This window comes from Pelophylax lessonae, assembly GCF_965119305.1.
Source record: "Pelophylax lessonae genome assembly, chromosome: 6".
NCBI classification, from domain to species: Eukaryota; Metazoa; Chordata; class Amphibia; order Anura; family Ranidae; genus Pelophylax; species Pelophylax lessonae.
The window spans coordinates 38,837,107-38,855,536 of NC_138773.1; the positions used below are offsets into that span (position 1 = coordinate 38,837,107).

The 18,430-nt window shown below is 47.9% G+C and overlaps 1 protein-coding gene across 1 annotated transcript in view; it reads left to right on the top strand.

Moving 5' to 3' along the window:
- Positions 1-14,771: 14,771 nt before the first annotated feature.
- Positions 14,772-18,430, top strand: part of LOC309558537 (natural cytotoxicity triggering receptor 3 ligand 1-like) — a gene marked incomplete at its 3' end in the record, with an annotated part of 190,199 nt that continues 186,540 nt past the window's right edge. Inside the window, exon 1 of the mRNA XM_082261616.1 lies at positions 14,772-14,873. Coding sequence (XP_082117742.1) covers positions 14,870-14,873 — 4 coding nt within the window. The 5' untranslated portion in view covers positions 14,772-14,869. The remainder of the gene's footprint in view (positions 14,874-18,430) is intronic.

Consider the following 18,430-nt stretch of genomic DNA (forward strand, 5'->3'; position numbering starts at 1 on the left):
GTTATAGCAGGTGGTGCCTTGACAGGAGACTGATGGCTGTGGATCACCGGAGGAGCACCTGGAACTGGAACTCGGTGATGCTGGATGAGAAGGCAGGAATGAAGCAGGAACACAAGCCAAGGAGTCCTCAACAGCCGGGCAGCGCAGGTACAGGAACGTGAGACAGAAGCGGAGTCAGGATACAAGCCGAAGTCGGTACACAGTCTGGCAGCGAGGTACAAAGACATAAAGACAGGAGCAGGGTCAATCACAGGCCGGGGTCACAGGTAGGCAGGCAGGAATCCTAGTGGAGAGTCAGAGGCAAGCTCAGTTTAAAAAGGCTGTTTGGCGCCAAATACGTGCGGCGTCGCGTTCGCACGTGCGCATACGCACATTTCTTCTTGTGTGCCTGGGCATGCGCACAAACGCCTGTTTGGGTCCAGCTGAACTTCTCTTACATAGACTGGACCTATACCGAAATTCCAGCCCTGAAAAGGACTTTTGTGGACAATAACATAGCGATTTGTGTGACTGCTGCCGATCTCTAACTGTCCCTAAAGCACCAACTGGATACCTGCCCCTAACCTGAAAAGATACTAGTAGACCTATAACGAAATACCAGCCCTGAAAAGGATTTTTGTGGATCTTAACAGAGCTATTTGTGTCTGGCAATCTCTCCCTCATGAACACAGCCAACCTCTCCCTGCACTGACAAAAAGCAGAATGTGAAATGGCCGACAGCTCAGGTCTATTTATAGGGTAGGGGGCATGTCCATGTGCTGAAATGTTTCAATTGGCTGTCCCGTTCCACCTGACGGCTGTGTCATGGGTCAAAGTTCTTCTGAATGAAAAAGAAAATGGCGGCACGGATATCTTTGCGAACATCGGCAAAAGTCTGACTTTTTGCGAATTTGCGAACAATCGAAATTTGCCGCGAACCGCAAGGCCATCTCTACCCCTGAATTCTCTGTCAAGATCAATGGAACAACTATCAGTCCTTCCACACATGCCAGGGTGCTAGGGGTAACCCTGGACTCTGCACTGTCCTTTCAGGCTCACATCCAATCCCTGTCCAAATCATGCCGCCTTAACCTCCACAACATCGCTAGAATATGGCCCTTTTTAACCAATGACACCACCAAGCTTTTAATTCACGCCCTGGTTATCTCTCGCCTTGACTACTGCAACTCCCTCCTCATTGGATTACCTTTACATAGATTATCCCCCCTTCAATCCCTAACGAATGCTGCTGCAAGACTTATCCACCTTACCAACCGTTCAGTGACCTCCACCCCTCTCTGCCAATCCCTTCACTGGCTTCCACTCACCCAACGAATAAAATTCAAAGTGCTAACAATAGTTTACAATGCCATCCACAACTCTGCCCCCAGCTACATCACTAACCTAATCTCAAAATATCAACCAAGCCGCTCTCTTCGGTCCTCCCAAGACCTCCTGCTCTCTAGCTTCCTTGTCACCTCTTCCCATGCTTGCCTCCAGGATTTCTCCAGAGCTTCTCCCATTCTTTGGAACTCTCTACCCCAATCTGTCCAACTGTCCCTTAATCTATCCATCTTTAGACGATCCCTGAAATCTTCTCTTTAAAGAAGCCTATCCGGCTACTAACTAATACAAACCCGATTCCAGAAAAGTTGAGACACTGTACAAATTGTGAGTAAAAAAGGAATGGACTAATTTACAAATCTCATAAACTTATATTTTATTCACAATATAATATGGATAATATATCAAATGTTGAAAGTGAGACATTTTGAAATGTCATGCCAAATATCGGCTCATTTTGGATTACATGAGAGCTACACATTCCAAAAAAGTTGGGACAGGTAGCAATAAGAGGCCAGAAGAGTTAAATGTACATAAAAGGAACAGCTGGAGGACCAATTTGCAACTTATTAGGTCAATTGGCAGCATGATTGGGTATAAAAAGAGCCTCTCAGAGTGGCAGTGTCTCTTAGAAGTCAAGATGGGCAGAGGATCACCAATTCCCCCAATGCTGCGGCGAAAAATAGTGGAGCAATATCAGAAAGGAGTTTCTGAGAGAAAAATTGCAAAGAGTTTGAAATTATCATCATCTACAGTACATAATATCATCCAAAGATTCAGAGAACCTGGAACAATCTCTGTGCGTAAGGGTGAAGTCCGGAAAACCATATTGGATGCCTGTGATCTTCGGGCCCTTAGACGGCACTGAATCACATACAGGAATGCTACTGTAATGGAAATCACAACATGGGCTCAGGAATACTTCCAGAAAACATTTTCGGTGAACACAATCCACCGTGCCATTCGCCGTGGCCGGCTAAAACTCTATATTCCAAAAAAGAAGCCATATCTAATCATGGTCCAAAAGTGCAGGCGTTTTCTCTGGGCCAAGACTCATTTAAAATGGACTGTGGCAAAGTGGAAAACTGTTCTGTGGTCAGATGAATCCAAATTTGAAGTTCGTTTTGGAAAACTGGGATGCCATGTCAACCGGACTAAAGAGGACAAGGACAACCCAAGTTGTTATCAGCGCTCAGTTCAGAAGCCTGCATCTCTGATGGTATGGGGTTGCATGAGTCGTGTGGCATGGGCAGCTTACACATCTGGAAAGGCTCCATCAATGCAGTAAGGTATATCCAAGTTCTAGAACAACATATGCTCCCATCCAGATGTTGTCTTTCAGGGAAGACCTTGCATTTTCCAACATGACAATGCTAGACCACATACTGCATCAATTACAACATCATGGATGTGTAAAAGAAGGATCCGGGTACTGAAATGGCCAGCCTGCAGTCCAGATCTTTCACCCATAGAAAACATTTGGCGCATCATAAAGAGGAACATGCAACAAAGAAGACTTAAGACAGTTGAGCAACTAGAAGCCTGTATTAGACAAGAATGGGACAACATTCCTATTCCTAAACGTGAGCAACTTGTCTCCTCAGTCCCCAGACGTTTGTAGACTGGTATAAAAAGAAGAGGGGAGGCCACACAGTGGTAAACATGGCTTGTCCCAACTTTTTTGAGATGTGTTGATGCCATGAAATTTAAAATCAACTTATTTTTCCCTTAAAATGATACATTTTCTCAGTTTAAACATTTGATATGTCATCTATGTTGAATTCTGAATAAAATATTGAAATTTGAAACTTCCACATCATTGCATTCTGTTTTTATTCACAATGTGTCCCAACTTTTTTGGAATCAGGTTTGTACATTGTTTCACTTTCTACATCAGCTCATCCCCGAAAGCTATTACCTTTTGTTCCAAATTGTATTGTAACTGTAATGTCTGCCTTCATTTTGTTAAGCGCTGCGCAAACTGTTGGTGCTATATAAATCCTGTATAATAATAATATAATAATAAAACTGTCTCTGAAGAAAGCTCCACTGCCCTTCCCAGCATGGCCGACCGCTATCTTCACAATATCGACACAGTCGCTATATAGAATAAATGTTCAGCTGTCGTATGCACGGTCAGCATCCTTCCACATGACCTTGACACGCACACGGTCCCTGGCACACTGCTCCATGTGCCCCCGACAGCCATTTTCTCTGTCCACACTTGGTCCTTTTCCATTTAGGTAGATACAGTCTTTGGACACAATCAGAGGCCTTTTTCCCGCCTTCCAATACTTTACCGAAGTGTACATTTCATAGCTGAGGTAGAAGGTTCCCGCCATTTTGCGGTTCTGACTGGAACATTTGCGTTGCCGCGGGCAACCTTCTAAGTGCACTTTTATCTTCATCCCACTCTCCCTATCTCCTCTAGCGCGGGCCTCACACTTGGCTTGGACATTAGAACAAAGTCCCGGACACAAAAATGGAGATTTTGAAGATTTTCTTTGGCCGTTGCCATTGGCAACTGGCCCGGTAACCCAGGTGAAATCCCGGATGAGCCCCCAAATGTAGCACTATTCCCAGCTGAGATGCTGAGTATGGGTCCCCCTGGGTTACCGCTAGCAACAACAGTACCTTTAGTCATGTTTTCAAGTGTGAGCACCTCAGACAAGGACCAGTCCAGTTTCTTTGGTTTTTAGGGTTTATTTGCGAACTTGGATGGGAGAAGGGATGAGTGGGATACTCCAACAACTATGCACAATTAGGCAGGGACACTATTGAAAAATGCAACTTGACGCTGGTTAACGCTGACTGACGCTGGTTAACACTTCACTGATGCTGGTTAACGCTGACTGACGCTGGCCACAGCTAGGCCAGTATTAAGACTTCACCTCTGACTGTATTAACACTTTAAGCTCCCTGAGGTACTCCTTCCTGAGGTAGCTGGCTTTAGTGTATACTATATTGCTGAACACTTCAGGGCCCTTCCTGGCGCCCCCTTTTACTTCCCTATCTTCAGGGATCTAGAACTTGGCACCCCCTTTACTGTGCACTCCTGGTTAGCTGGCTTCTGGATCCCCCTTGACCTTCCTGGAGTGGTCCTCTCTCTTAGGCAGACCCCTGGGTAGATCTTGAGTACTCACGACACTGTTTTTCCAGAAGATCTCTGCCCAGTAGCTCCACTCGGTCAGCACACTCTGGATCCCTGCAGCCCAGCTCAACCTCTGGTCCCCAGGCCGACTGCCTGGACCACCTTCACTCTCTGACAGAAGGAGAGACAGCCGTCACCTCCTCCTGGGACTGATGCTCCCGCCAAAAGACACTCTGTCACATGCTCCCTCAGAATTTATTCCCAATCCCAGGGTGCATTGCGGCATTCCCCACCCACTGGGGCAGTCATAAACCCTGGTGTGCTATTGGCTAGGTTTCCTCCACTGTCCAACAAGGTCCCTCATTGGATAAAGTGGGGAGACTCCCCAGACTCAACAGGTCACACCTGGAAGCATGTGACAGGCTACATAACTGATCAGGCAGGGCCACACATATGTTTTACCTAGCACCTACCTAGGAGGGTGCTATATATATATATATTTTTATATATATATATATATATATATATATATATATATATATATATATATATATATATATATATATATATATATATTATATATATACACTACACTGGCTGATCTATTAATATATAAAACACACAATCCACAAACGACCTGCCTAATCTCACTCCTATCTCCTCGTCCTCTAACACACTACAACAGCTGCCTTGTAAGCAGCAGCCTTATATAGTGTGGGGCGTGGACTTAACCCCTGAACCATGATTGGCTAAAGGCACCCTGCCTTTGGCCAATCATGGCTCTGACAAGACATTGTGCTGTGATTGGCCAAAGCATACAGGTCAAGGTGTATGCTTTGGCCAATAGCAAGCATTGCATTATGGCGGGCGAATTTCCCCCGAACTGCCACGTTTGTTCATTGTTCTGCGAACAAACGAATGAACACCCGATGTTTGTAGCTCATCCCTACTAAAGAGGAGTACTGAGAAAAGGACACTTTGCGAAGATACTTTGTACAGACACCCACAAGTAAGGCAAGCTTTGCTCAGGCTCCAGCAATTTAGCTTGCCGCCAGGAGAAGATGTGTTACTGAGAGAAGGACACTGTGAACACCAGTCGGGTGGACTCCCCATTTCCTTAGGGGGCCAGGAGTATTGCAAATCTCTACGAGAATGTTAGAGTTAAAGATTCTGCAGGTGAAAATGTCACCTCTACGGAGAGGGCAGTCACCCTGTAAGTATGTAGGATGTTTAAGTTGCTATGTACTTACCCTTTTCCTTGCAGGCTTGTGGAGGATCTTTTTTTCACTTAATTTATTGTATTTTATTCTATGCCTCATGGCCCTGTACAAATGTTATTTCCCTTTTCCCCCTTTCCATAGTTGCCAACATTTGAAAAAAATTTCCAGGGACACTTTGCAGCACAGCTATCAATTACTTACCACACCCACTTTCCGAAGCTCCGCCCACTCCGCATAATTCATCTCTGCCTACTTATCAGATTATAGGGTCTACTCAATAAAGAGAGAATTACAGGAAATTGAAAAGGGAATTTCAAACTTAAGGCCAAAGTAGCAGAGTTGGAATAATTCTCCCATTCAGCTGCACTACTTCTGGCTTTAAAATTCTCATCACAATTCCCTGCAATTCTAAAGTGTCAAATGTGCTCAGGTGTGACCATACAAAAAAATGTAATATGTAAATATAAATAAAGTGCAAGGTGTAAATAAGCACGATAAAACCTAATTATACTATCTGGTACAATTAGGTTTTATCATACTGTCTTATTTACACCTTGCCCTTTATTTATATTTACATGTTACATTTTTTTGTATGGTCACACCTGAGCAGGGTTTACACATAAGATTGTTGCTTTCATCCTACCTACCTTCATAACTAATAGACGAAGCTACAGGCTTTATTATACAAAAATTAATTAAATGAGGAAGTACCTACATCCCAATTATGTATAGGGAAAAAAATGGAAAAACGGAGGCAAATAGGAGGAAGGGATTTTTATGGTACAGTACTTGGAAAGATAGTCAGAACTAGTAATGTATATAAAAATATCAACATTTTTTATTGTATACAGAGTAAAATAAAAATTTAACACAAAGCAAAAATCATCAAATACATCAAAATATAATATCTTTGATCTTTTTTATGCATTTGATGATTCATTTTTTTGATTTATTTGATATTTTTATATACATTAGTAGGTCTGACTATCTGTCCAAGTACTGTACCATAAAAATCCCTTCCTCCTATTGGCCCCCGTTTCTCCATTTTTTTCCTACCTACCTTCATGTCTGTAAATGTGTCTTTACTCTTGGTCTCCAGGGATCCTTCTCTGCAGTGTGGCAGTGGGCGCCGGTGAGGTGCAGCCGATAACAAGTGCCTTTGCTTCAAAAACCTTCACCCAGAATAACAGCGCTCCCACCCGTCCTATCGCAAAATGACTTTATAAAATAGCTTTATAAAAAAGCAGTTGAATTCAAACTATTTTTTTTTTAATTCCTCTGCTGCTATCATTATTAAATAGATGGGAAGGTGTATTATATTTATTTGAAACCTTTTTTTTTTTTTTCAACATTTCTTCAGTTATTTCCTGGTTTCTGGTCTAGGCCAAAATTATGTCAAACATGCCAGGAGTCTTCAGGAGGCTTTCTCAGCCCCTCCTTTATAGCACAAACTGTTGGTGCAAACTGTTGACACAATATAAATCCTGTATTTTAATATAATAAGCACACTCTCCTGCCTGTGTGCCTGAGCCAAGGGCAGATGGATTCCAGTAAGTAAATGCTACAGGAATCATCTGCCCTTACTCAAGATGGCTGTGGCCAGAAATGCTAGGGAGGTGGTTTTCAAAGTGATTTTTCAGGAAAACTAAACATAGAGACATGGATGGATGAGGGAGTTTGCTTTGAATATTAAAAATTAATGAAATAGCGTTTTTGGTTTGTGGTGCTCAGATGCAGTATAGTTCTGCTTTAAATTTTATTGAGCATTTTTTTTTTCATGGAGTTGGGGCTACAAGATAAGTTGACCTCCTTCGTCCAAAGTTGACCATTTTCGTGCAAAGTTTGCTTAAAGAGGAAGTAAACCCTCCTCTGCAAGTTGTACCTATAGGTAAGCCTATGATAAGTTTTACCTATATGTACTGTAAATATCTCCTAAACATGTACCGTTTAGGAGATATTTACCTTACATGCAGCCAGTGACGTCACTGGCGTATGTAAGTGGTGCCGTTCCTTCAGAGCCTCGTGCCGTGACCGTCGGCTCCCACGCGCGTGTGCGGGAGTGACGTCACCGCGGCTCCGGCCATTCAGATGGCCGGATGCCGCGATCCGGGAAGACGGGCGACTGGACATGTCGCCCGTCATAGAGGTAAGCGGGCGGCACGGCGGGGGCTCGTTCTAAGGTAAGTATTTCATAATGAGCTAGTATGCGATGCATACTAGCTCATTATGTGTTTCTCTTTCAGGTTGTAAAAAAAAAAAAAAAAAAAAAAAATCATAAATGAGTTTACAACCTCTTTAAAAAAAAAAAATAAACAGGAAAAAAACCTTGTTGTTTTGTAATGCACCTGGCACACTAATCCACTTTGAATTGACCTATTATACTTTTGTAGTGCTGAATACAGAACAATGTGTTTCTCGTTAACAAAATTATAAATTCATTAAAATTCATTTTTAAATGGAGAGAAAAGGACTTGGCCATCTTTTGGAAACTTTGATTTCATTACAAAGGTTTTTTTTTTTTTTTATGATTTAAACATTGAGTAGACTTTGATAAACCCGCATGCCTGCCAAATAAACAGGAAATCGCAGCAATTTATGCAAATGTTCTCACCTGTCCTGATTCTCAGATCCCTCCTTCCAATAAATAATGTTTTCTTCTACCTGTCAGAAGTAGCATTGAGGCATCAGAATTCCACTCTTCCTTCCCTACACACAGGGCCAATGCTAGACTATTCTGCACCCTTGGCAAGACCAGCTCCATAAATAAATAAAAAAAACTTCAAAATGTCCCTATTTTCCTATATTCACAGCACACTCAATGCATTCTCCATACCCCCGCCCCCTATACTTGCATCACTCATAGTGTCAGGGAGGGGGAGAGAGCAGTGTGTCCAGGTGGGGGGGGGGGAGCAGTGTGTCAGGGTGGGGGAGAGAGAGAGCAGTGTGTCAGGGTGAGGGGGGGGGGGAGAGAGGAGCGTGCCAGGGTGGGGGAGGGCAGTGTGTCAGGGTGGGGGGGGAGAGAGCAGCGTGTCAGGGTGGGGAGAGAGCAGCGTGTCAGGGTGAGGGAGGGGGGGATAGCAGTGTGTCAGGTTGGGGTGGAAAGCAGTGTGTCAGGGAGGGGGGAGAGCAGTGTGTCAGGTGAGGGGTGGGGCAGCAAGGTGTCAGGTGAGGGGGGTAGCAGAGTGTCAGGTGAGGGGGGGTAGCAGTGTTTCAGGTGGGGGGGGCAGTGTGTCAGGTGAGGGGGGGTAGCAGTGTTTCAGGTTGGGGTAGCAGTGTTTCAGGTTGGGGGGGCAGTGTGCCAGGTGAGGGGCGGTAGCAGTGTGTCAGGTGAGAGGGGGTAGCAGTGTGTCAGGTGAGAGGGGGTAGAAGTGTGTCAGGTGAGGGGGGGAGCATTGTGTCAGGTGAGGGGGGTAGCAGTGTGTCAGGTGAGGGGGCAGTGTGTCAGGTAAGGGAGGGGTAGCAGTGTGTCAGGTGAGGTGGCAGTGTGTCAGGTGAGGGGGGGTAGCAGTGTTTCAGGTGGGGGCAGTCTGTCAGGTGAGGGGGGTAGCAGGGTGTCAGGTGAGGGGGGTAGCAGGGAGTCAGATGAGGGCGGGTAGCAGTGTGTCAGGTGGGGAGGGGTAGCGGGGTGTCAGGTGAGTGGGGGTAGCAGGGTGTCAGGTGAGGGGGGGGTAGCAGGGTGTCAGGTGAGCGGGGGGTAGCAGGGTGTCAGGTGAGCGGGGGGTAGCAGGGTGTCAGGTGGGGGTAGCAGTGTGTCAGGTGAGGGGATACCAGTGTTTCAGGTGGGGGGCAGTGTGTCAGGTAAGGGGGTAGCGGGGTGTCAGGTGAGTGGGGGTAGCAGGGTGTCAGGTGAGGGGGGGTAGCAGGGTGTCAGGTGGGGGGTAGCAGGGTGTCAGGTGAGCGGGGGGTAGCAGGGTGTCAGGTGGGGGTAGCAGTGTGTCAGGTGAGGGGATACCAGTGTTTCAGGTGGGGGGCAGTGTGTCAGGTAAGGGGGTAGCGGGGTGTCAGGTGAGGGGGATAGCAGGGTGACAGATGAGAGGGGGTAGCAGGGTGTCAGGTGAAGGGGGTAGCAGGGTGTCAGTTGAGGGGGGGTAGCAGGGGGTCAGGTGGGGGAGGTTTAGCAGTGTGTCAGGTGGGGGGGGTAGCAGGGTGTCAGGTAAGGGGGGGTAGCAGTGTGTCAGGTGGGGGGGTGTCAGGGTGTCAGGTGGGGGGTAGCAGGGTGTCAGGTGAGGGGGGTAGCAGGGTGTCAGGTGAGGGGGGGTAGCAGGGTGTCAGGTGAGGGGGTTAGCAGTGTGTCAGGTGAGGGAGGTAGCAGGGTGTCAGGTGAAGGGGGGTAGCAGGGTGTCAGGTGAGGGGGGTAGCAGTGTGTAAGGTGGGGGGTAGCAGGGTGTCAGGTGAGGGGGTAGCAGGGTGTCAGATGAGGGGGGGAAGCAGGGTGTCAGGTGAGGGGGGGGTAGCAGGGTGTCAGGTGAGGGGGGTAGCAGGGTGTCAGGTGAGGGGAGGTAGCAGGGCGTCAGGTGAGGGGGGGGGTAGCAGGGTGTCAGGTGAGGGAGGGTAGCAGGGTGTCAGGTGGGGGGTAGCAGGGTGTCAGGTGGGGGGGTGCAGGGTGTCTGGTGGGGGGGGTAGCAGGGTGTCAGGTGAGGGGGGTAGCAGGGTGTCAGGTGAGGGGGTAGCAGGGCGTCAGGTGAGGGGAGGTAGTAGGGCGTCAGGTGAGGGGGGGTAGCAGGGTGTCAGGTGAGGGAGGGTAGCAGGGTGTCAGGTGGGGGGTAGCAGGGTGTCAGGTGGGGGGGTGCAGGGTGTCTGGTGGGGGGGTAGCAGGGTGTCAGGTGGGGGGTAGCAGTGTGTCAGGTGAGGGGGGTAGCAGGGTGTCAGGTGGGGGGGTAGCAGGGTTTCAGGTGGGGGGTAGCAGGGTGTTAGGTGAGGGGGCGGTATCAGGGTTTCAGGTAACATATAAGGCACAGCAGCACACACAGGTCTCCATGCACTAACCTCCGCCCCCCCCCCCAGAAGCCACAGCACCGCCTCTTCACTGCTCAGCATCCTGTTCTCTGGTCTCAGGGGCAGCCAGATCCTGCCGCTAGCACTTCCCTCCCTGCCGCCTACTGCTCCATGTGAGGAAACCCGGAAGAAGCGGTGGGCGGACCTGTACATCACAGGCGCTGAGAGAGGAGAGGAGGGAAGCGCTGAGAAGGCTGCTGAGTGCTGTTGTCAGAGACTGTGAGGCAGGGCTCGGGCGGGGCTTGGGTGGGGCTCGGGCAGGGCTATTCCAAGTTTGTGGGATACTCCTTGTACATTTTTTTGTATAGGTATTTTTGTAGGGGGGGATGCCCAGAGCCAGTGAGGATATAACTCCGTTTGGCTGGGGGTGGATGTTGCACCTTCCTAGGTAGGTGCTAGAGAGAGAGAATATAGTTTTGGATCCTGTCTGCTTACCAGAAGGAATGCCAGGTAAATCTATGTTGCTCTCTGCCTACCAGAGGAACATGATCTGCTAGTTGCTCATTGTGCTCAAGTGCAGCTCAGTTTGTCTGAAGTGTTTCACACTTCTCCAATAGGGAGGCATATTGTACAGGGAGAGGAAAGCTAAAAAATTAGTGCACAGGCATTTAGTACAGCCCTGGTGATTGGCAGAGGAAAGTGACTCGGTGCATGCTGGGATACTGTATAAATGCCAGGAGCACATGTGCTCTGGGACTTTTCAGCTGGAGAGCAGAGTCCCAGGGGGAGGAGGCTGCTGTCTCCTCTGCTGTACAGGTGCCATGGGGCCTCAGGTGGTTGACCTGAGGGCCTAAAGTGCTAGAGAGGAACTGAACCCAGAGGTCCTGTAAAGCTGACAGGAAGGGGAGACACTGGAAGGATCTTATTCTGCACACAGTGAGTACAGATCTGTGTCAAGGGGCCTGACCTGAGGGGGGCCATACCCGCAACAAGAAGAGTCAGTGGACAGGTGTCAGTAAAGGGGATGCTAGAGAGTATCTTGAAGATAATGTACTTAACCAAATCTATTGCTGGACAGAAAGCAAGGAGACTTAACCCTTTCCGTACACATGGCAGTATGGTCTAAGCAGTATGACTGCTTCCACAAGTAACCTGGTGAGGCCAAGTGAGAGTTGTCCTTATCAACTGTATATAGTTCCAGTTGGAGGATCCCACTAGTATCTCCCCCCTGGCAGTGGTGGAGCTAGACTTTTAAAACAGGGGTGGAAAAGGGGTGGCAAGTTATTATTTTGGGGGGTCAATATACAAAGTGTTCAATTACACTAAAAATAAGTTTCCTGTGTGTGCTGCCGCGTTATGTTTTGTTTTGGAGCCGTTTGGAGCACGAAGGAGTTGCGTGTCAGCTTAACCAATGGAAAGTGTAGCAGCAACAAGTCCCCCATATAGACCTCCCCCTGTACAGTAGGCCAGGGTAAGGTGAGGTCCCGTCCCCCATATAGATCCCCCTTGAACAATGCCAGGGTGAGGTGAGGTCAGAGGACCTCACCCTGGCCTACTGTACGGGGGGAGATCAATATGGGGGACAGGACCTCACCTCACCCTGGTCTACTGTAAGGGGGATCTATATGGGGGACCTCACCTCACCCTGGCCTGCTGTAAGGGGGGATCTATATGGGGGACCTCACCCTGGCCTGCTGTAAGGGGGGAGATCTTTATGGGGGACGGAACCTCACCTCACCCTGCTATAAGGGGGATCTTAATGGGGGACCTCACCTCACCCTGGCCCCCATATAGATCCCCCCTTACAGCAGGCCAGGGTGAGGTGAGGTCCACCATATAGATCCCCCCCCTTACAGCAGGACAGGGTGAGGTGAGGACCCCCATATAGATCCCCCCTTACAGCAGGCCAGGGTGAGGTGAGGTCCACCATATAGATCCCCCCCCTTACAGCAGGACAGGGTGAGGTGAGGACCCCCATATAGATCCCCCTCTTACAGTCAGCAGACCAGGCATTGGGCAAGGGCAGGTTCCCCATAAGATAGATCCCCTTTCCTTTACAGACTTCTCACTACTCAGTCAGTCACTAGTACAGTCAGACAGTACTACAGTAGTAGTCTCTTATCTACCTTTTGTAGTGACCAGCATGCCCCCCATCAATGTAGTGACCAGCATGCCCCCCATCAATGTAGTGACCAGCGTACCCCCCCCCATCAATGTAGTGACCAGCATGCCCTCCATCAATGTAGTGACCAGCGTACTCCCCCCATCAATATAGTGACCAGTATGCCCTCCATCAATGTAGTGACCAGCATACTCCCTCCATCAATGTAGTGACCAGTATGCCCTCCATCAATGTAGTGACCAGCATGCCCTCCATCAATGTAGTGACCAGCGTACTCCCCTCATCAATTTAGTGACCAGCATGCCCTCCATCAATGTAGTGACCAGCGTACTCCCCCATCAATGTAGTGACCAGCGTACTCCCTCCATCAATGTAGTGACCAGTATGCCCTCCATCAATGTAGTGACCAGCGTACTCCCCCATCAATGTATAGTGACCAGCATGCCCTCCATCAATGTAGTGACCAGCGTACTCCCCCCATCAATGTAGTGACCAGCGTACTCCCCCCATCAATGTAGTGACCATCGTACTCCCCCCATCAAAGTAGTGACCAGTGTATTCCCCCCATCAATGTAGTGACCAGCGTACCCCCCCCATCAATGTAGTGACCAGCGTACTCCCCCCATCAAAGTAGTGACCAGCGTACTCCCCCCATCAAAGTAGTGACCAGCGTACTCCCCCCATCAATGTAGTGACCAGCATGCCGTGTCCCCTTCAATGCAGAGACCAGAGAGACTTACCTAAGGTAGAAGAAGAACACAGCCTGACACAGACACATCCATCCCACATGTTCAGTCTGTGAGTCTGCCCGGCCTGCGGCTAGTTCTCTTCATGACCGAGCGGTGAGTGCGGCACAGCGAACCAATCATGTCGTGAGTAGCGGCACAGCGAACCAATCAGGTGTGCAGGCACGCGTAATTGGTTAGCTGTGCAGCTGCTCACGGCGCCGCTGCTGCTCACCGCTCAGTCACAGTCAGGAGAACTAGCTGCAGGGGCGAAGGCGCCCACGCTCTATCGTTCAGCACAGCTGTGACAGCTAATGAGTGTAATGTTTTCAGCGAGCGGGGTGGCAACAGGGGTGGCAAGGACTTTGTCTGGGGTGGCAATTGCCACCCCAGCTAGCCCTCTGGCTCCGCCACTGCCCCCTGGACTGTTTATTAAATGACAAGCCATTGGGGATAAGGATGAATGTGTGAACTGTACCCCAAATGACTGTCTGCTGGTAATCAGAGGCCCATCAAGTCATCACACAGCAATGAAATCCAAGGACATATTTTACTTTTTATTGGCAAATGGTAAACTATTTTATAAGCATATTTTCCTCAAATTCTATATGCAGTGTATGTGGTATGTGTTTATGGAATGATTGTATGATATTATTATTATTATATAGTATTTATATAGCGCCGACAGTTACAATGCAGCCTGACCAGTGCTTGGAAATGCAGCCCGACCAGTGTTTAACGATGCAGCCTGACCAGTGCCGATCTATGCAGCCTCACCAGTGCAGGGGATCAGAGAGAAGAGGAGAGCCGGCCAGATCATCACACAGGCCGATGTCGCCCGCTGTGTCAGCTTTAATTCAAATCGCCAGGGGCCCGCCATCACACAACGCCCGCCTCCTGGATCGGCTCCTAACTTTGATAGACAGCACACGTCCCGGCATTGGACAAGTGTGCTGTCTATCAAAGGAGTCAAACCAGGAGGAAGGACTTTGAGTGACGGCGGGCGCCCAGCCATTCCAATTAAAGCGGACCCAGCGGGCGACCCCGGCCTGACTCCCCACCCCATGTGTGGCATCTGGGGAGGACTGCCCCCCGTTGGTATGCCACTGGCTTCGGCACCCCCCTCTGCCACAGCACCCGCCCACGATTGGCCCTGCACCTAGCGCCGTCCCTGCAGTCTGGGGACAGACTGGCTCCAGGGTCAGTGTCCTCAGTCCAGGGACGTCTGGTTACCCTGGGTTAAGGGGAAAATGTGATACAATCCCCCTCTTAATAGGCATGGTCCTGTGTACACAGGTTCATCTTTATTCATCATGGATATCTGTTCTCCCTCCTTCCTCTCCACGCTGCAAAAGGAAAGTGAAAATAACACACAATCCTTGAACTTTGCGCTGCACCAAAATCCCAGAATATATCCACCGTTAAGGTGTTGTTCCTGATCCTTCTATGGCAGATGCGTAAGTAGACTCTTTATTAGAATAAGGAACCTTTATATATTGTGTTTTCTATTGGTAGGGATCACTGAGCATATTGTGTATTGCTGTCTTCTGTAGAGATTGCTGTGTTGGGCCTCCTCTATTCAAACAAATGCTAATTATCAGATTTCAATTGCTGGTTGGTAAATATCTATATAAATACAGATATATAATGGATAGATACTATGGGGGTCAGCGTCAGGTGCATCGTACGGGATCATGTGTTGTAGAATATATACACGGAGTATGACGAGCCTGATTCATCTCATTTGCCCCGGGTTATCTCTTACATCAGTGACTGATATAGTACATTGTGCTGGGAAACAGATTTTCCAGCTTTCCATGTTCTGTAGAGCTAGACTAGTTCAGGACTTGCTGGGAGTTGTAGTCCCTCCCTTTTTAGGAAGTAGCCCTGTGTTTTTGTAAACTTTCCTAAATTGCAACCAAGAGCTACTCCAACAGGCTTTGATTTTATTATCCAATCCATGTGCCATGCCATCAAAATGATCAGATTGGCAAACAATCCAATAGGCATAACTTCAACCCGTCAACCCATAATGTCAACCCAATTTAAAGTGTTACTAAACTCAGGACTCAGCATTCACTATATCTGATCTCCCACAGTACACGGAACATGGAAATGCAATTATTTTTTCTCAGAGAATAGGTAATGGGACCCCCCCCCCACACTCTTCTGAGTCACCCCTTGTCTATGCCCCCCCCCCCCCCCACACCCTGAGCACCTCCCAGTGCAGCCCCTTTTAGAGAATACAGAACCAAGTATAATTTTGTGGTGCTAAATAATTTGTATCAAATTTGTTATTGATAACAAGGAGAGCAGTAAAATACAGGTCCTTCTCAAGAAATAAGCATATTGTGATAAAGTTCATTATTTTCTGTAATGTACTGATAAACATTAGACTTTCATATATTTTAGATTTATTACACACAACTGAAGTAGTGCAAGCCTTTTATTGTTTTAATATTGATGATTTTGGCATACAGCTCATGAAAAACCAAAATTCCTATCTCAAAAAATTAGCATATTTCATCCGACCAATAAAAAAAAGTGTTTTTAATACAATAAAAGTCAACCTTCAAATAATTATGTTCAGTTATGCACTCAATACTTGGTCGGGAATCCTTTTGCAGAAATGACTGCTTCAATGCGGCGTGGCATGGAGGCAATCAGCCTGTGGCACTGCTGAGGTGTTATGGAGGCCCAGGATGCTTCGATAGCGGCCTTGAGCTCATCCAGAGTGTTGGGTCTTGCGTCTCTCAACTTTCTCTTCACAACATCCCACAGATTATCTATGGGGTTCAGGTCAGGAGAGTTGGCAGGCCAATTGAGCACAGTAATACCATGGTCAGTAAACCATTTACCAGTGGTTTTGGCACTGTGAGCAGGTGCCAGGTCGTGCTGAAAAATGACATCTTCATCTCCATAAAGCTTTTCAGCAGATGGAAGCATGAAGTGCTCCAAAATCTCCTGATAGCTAGCTGCATTGACCCTGCCCTCAGGGCCAGATTAACGTAGGGGCTATTGGAGCTGCAGCTCCAGGCCCCTACCTTTTATATAGGCCCCGGGTTGGCCATATTCACTGTTACCGCTCTTCTGTCACTTGTAAACACAGAAGTCTGGCTTTTATGCTCGCTTCCCCAGGCAGCACCCTCAGAACCTCCCCACACAGCGCGAAGGCCGGACAAGGAGGGACAGTTGCCGATGCATGGATGTGTTTATGGGCTTCAGAGACAGCATCCCATGTTGAATTAGGCATGCATGGCTGCACCCTTCCTCCTCTGGGTGCATGCCAAGGCACGGCCCTTAAGGCCCTTCAAAATCCTCAGCACCAAGCCCATGATGCTCTTAATCCGGCCCTGCCTGCCCTTGATAACACAGTGGACCAACACCAGCAGCGGACATGGCACCCCAGACCATCACTGACTGTGGGTACTTGACACTGGACTTCAGGCATTTTGGCATTTCCCTCTCCCCAGTCTTCCTCCAGACTCTGGCACCTTGATTTCCGAATGACATGCAAAATTTGCTTTTATCCAAAAAAGTACTTTGGACCACTGAGCAACAGTCCAGTGCTGCTTCTCTGTAGCCCAGGTCAGGCGCTTCTGCCGCTGTTTCTGGTTCAAAAGTGGCTTGACCTGGGGAATGCGGCACCTGTAGCCCATTTCCTGCACACGCCTGTACACGGTGGCTCTAGACGTTTCTACTCCAGACTCAATCCACTGCTTCCGCAGGTCCTCCAAGGTCTGGAATCGGTCCTTCTCCACAATCTTCCTCAGGGTCCGGTCACCTCTTCTCGTTGTGCAGTGTTTTCTGCCAAACTTTTTCCTTCCCATAGACTTCCCACTGAGGTGCCTTGATACAGCACTCTGGGAACAGCCTATTCGTTCAGAAATTTCTTTCTGTGTCTTACCCTCTTGCTTGAGGGTGTCAATGATGGCCTTCTGGACAGCAGTCAGGTCGGCAGTCTTACCCATGATTGCGGTTTTGAGTAATGAACCAGGCTGGGAGTTTTTAAAAGCCTCAGGAATCTTTTGCAGGTGTTTAGAGTTAATTAGTTGATTCAGATGATTAGGTTAATAGCTCGTTTAGAGAACCTTTTCATGATATGCTAACTTTTTGAGATAGGAATTTTGGTTTTTCATGAGCTGTATGCCAAAATCATCAATATTAAAACAATAAAAGGCTTGCACTACTTCAGTTGTGTGTAATGAATCTAAAATATATGAAAGTCTAATGTTTATCAGTACATTACAGAAAATAATGAACTTTATCACAATATGCTAATTTTTTGAGAAGGACCTGTAGATCCCTGCAGCCAACAACAATAGATCCCCACACAACAATAGACTTTACCCCAGCAGCAACATATCCTCTGCAGCAACAATGGATCCCACCCCAGCAACAATAAACCCCCACACAACAATAGACCCCCACACAGCAGCAATGGACCACCCACAACAAAACACCACACCCAGCAACATTAGAAGCCCCCTCCCCCAGCAGCAACAACAGATTTCTCAGCAGCCAGAAACAATAGACCACTCCCTTAATAGTAGATCGCTACCAGCAATATAAGCCCACACAGCAACAATAGATCCTCCACCATCAACAATAGACTCTCACACAAAAACAGATCCCCACCAGTAACAAAAGATCCCCCAGAATCAGTAGACCCTCAAGCACGTCCCACAACCCTTGCTATTATATCCATTCAGTGCTGGAGGTGCTGGAACTGCATTTCCTCATGTTCCCACTGAAATAAAGCCCTTATTTTAGTAAATATAAACTGCTAAATGCCTTTTCTCATCAGCAGTATATAGGAGTCTTGTGACTTCTATCAGTGTCTGGTTAAAGCTTGTACTGTAGGAGCAGCTTTCCTTCTCCTCTGACTGTCCTATGAGGCTACAGCACCCCTGACCCTCTGTCTGGACAGTGCTGATTGGCCCTGTGCTGATCACATGCAATCTCCTAAGAAAAAAAAAAATACTCTATAGCAATTAACACCAATCTGAGCATG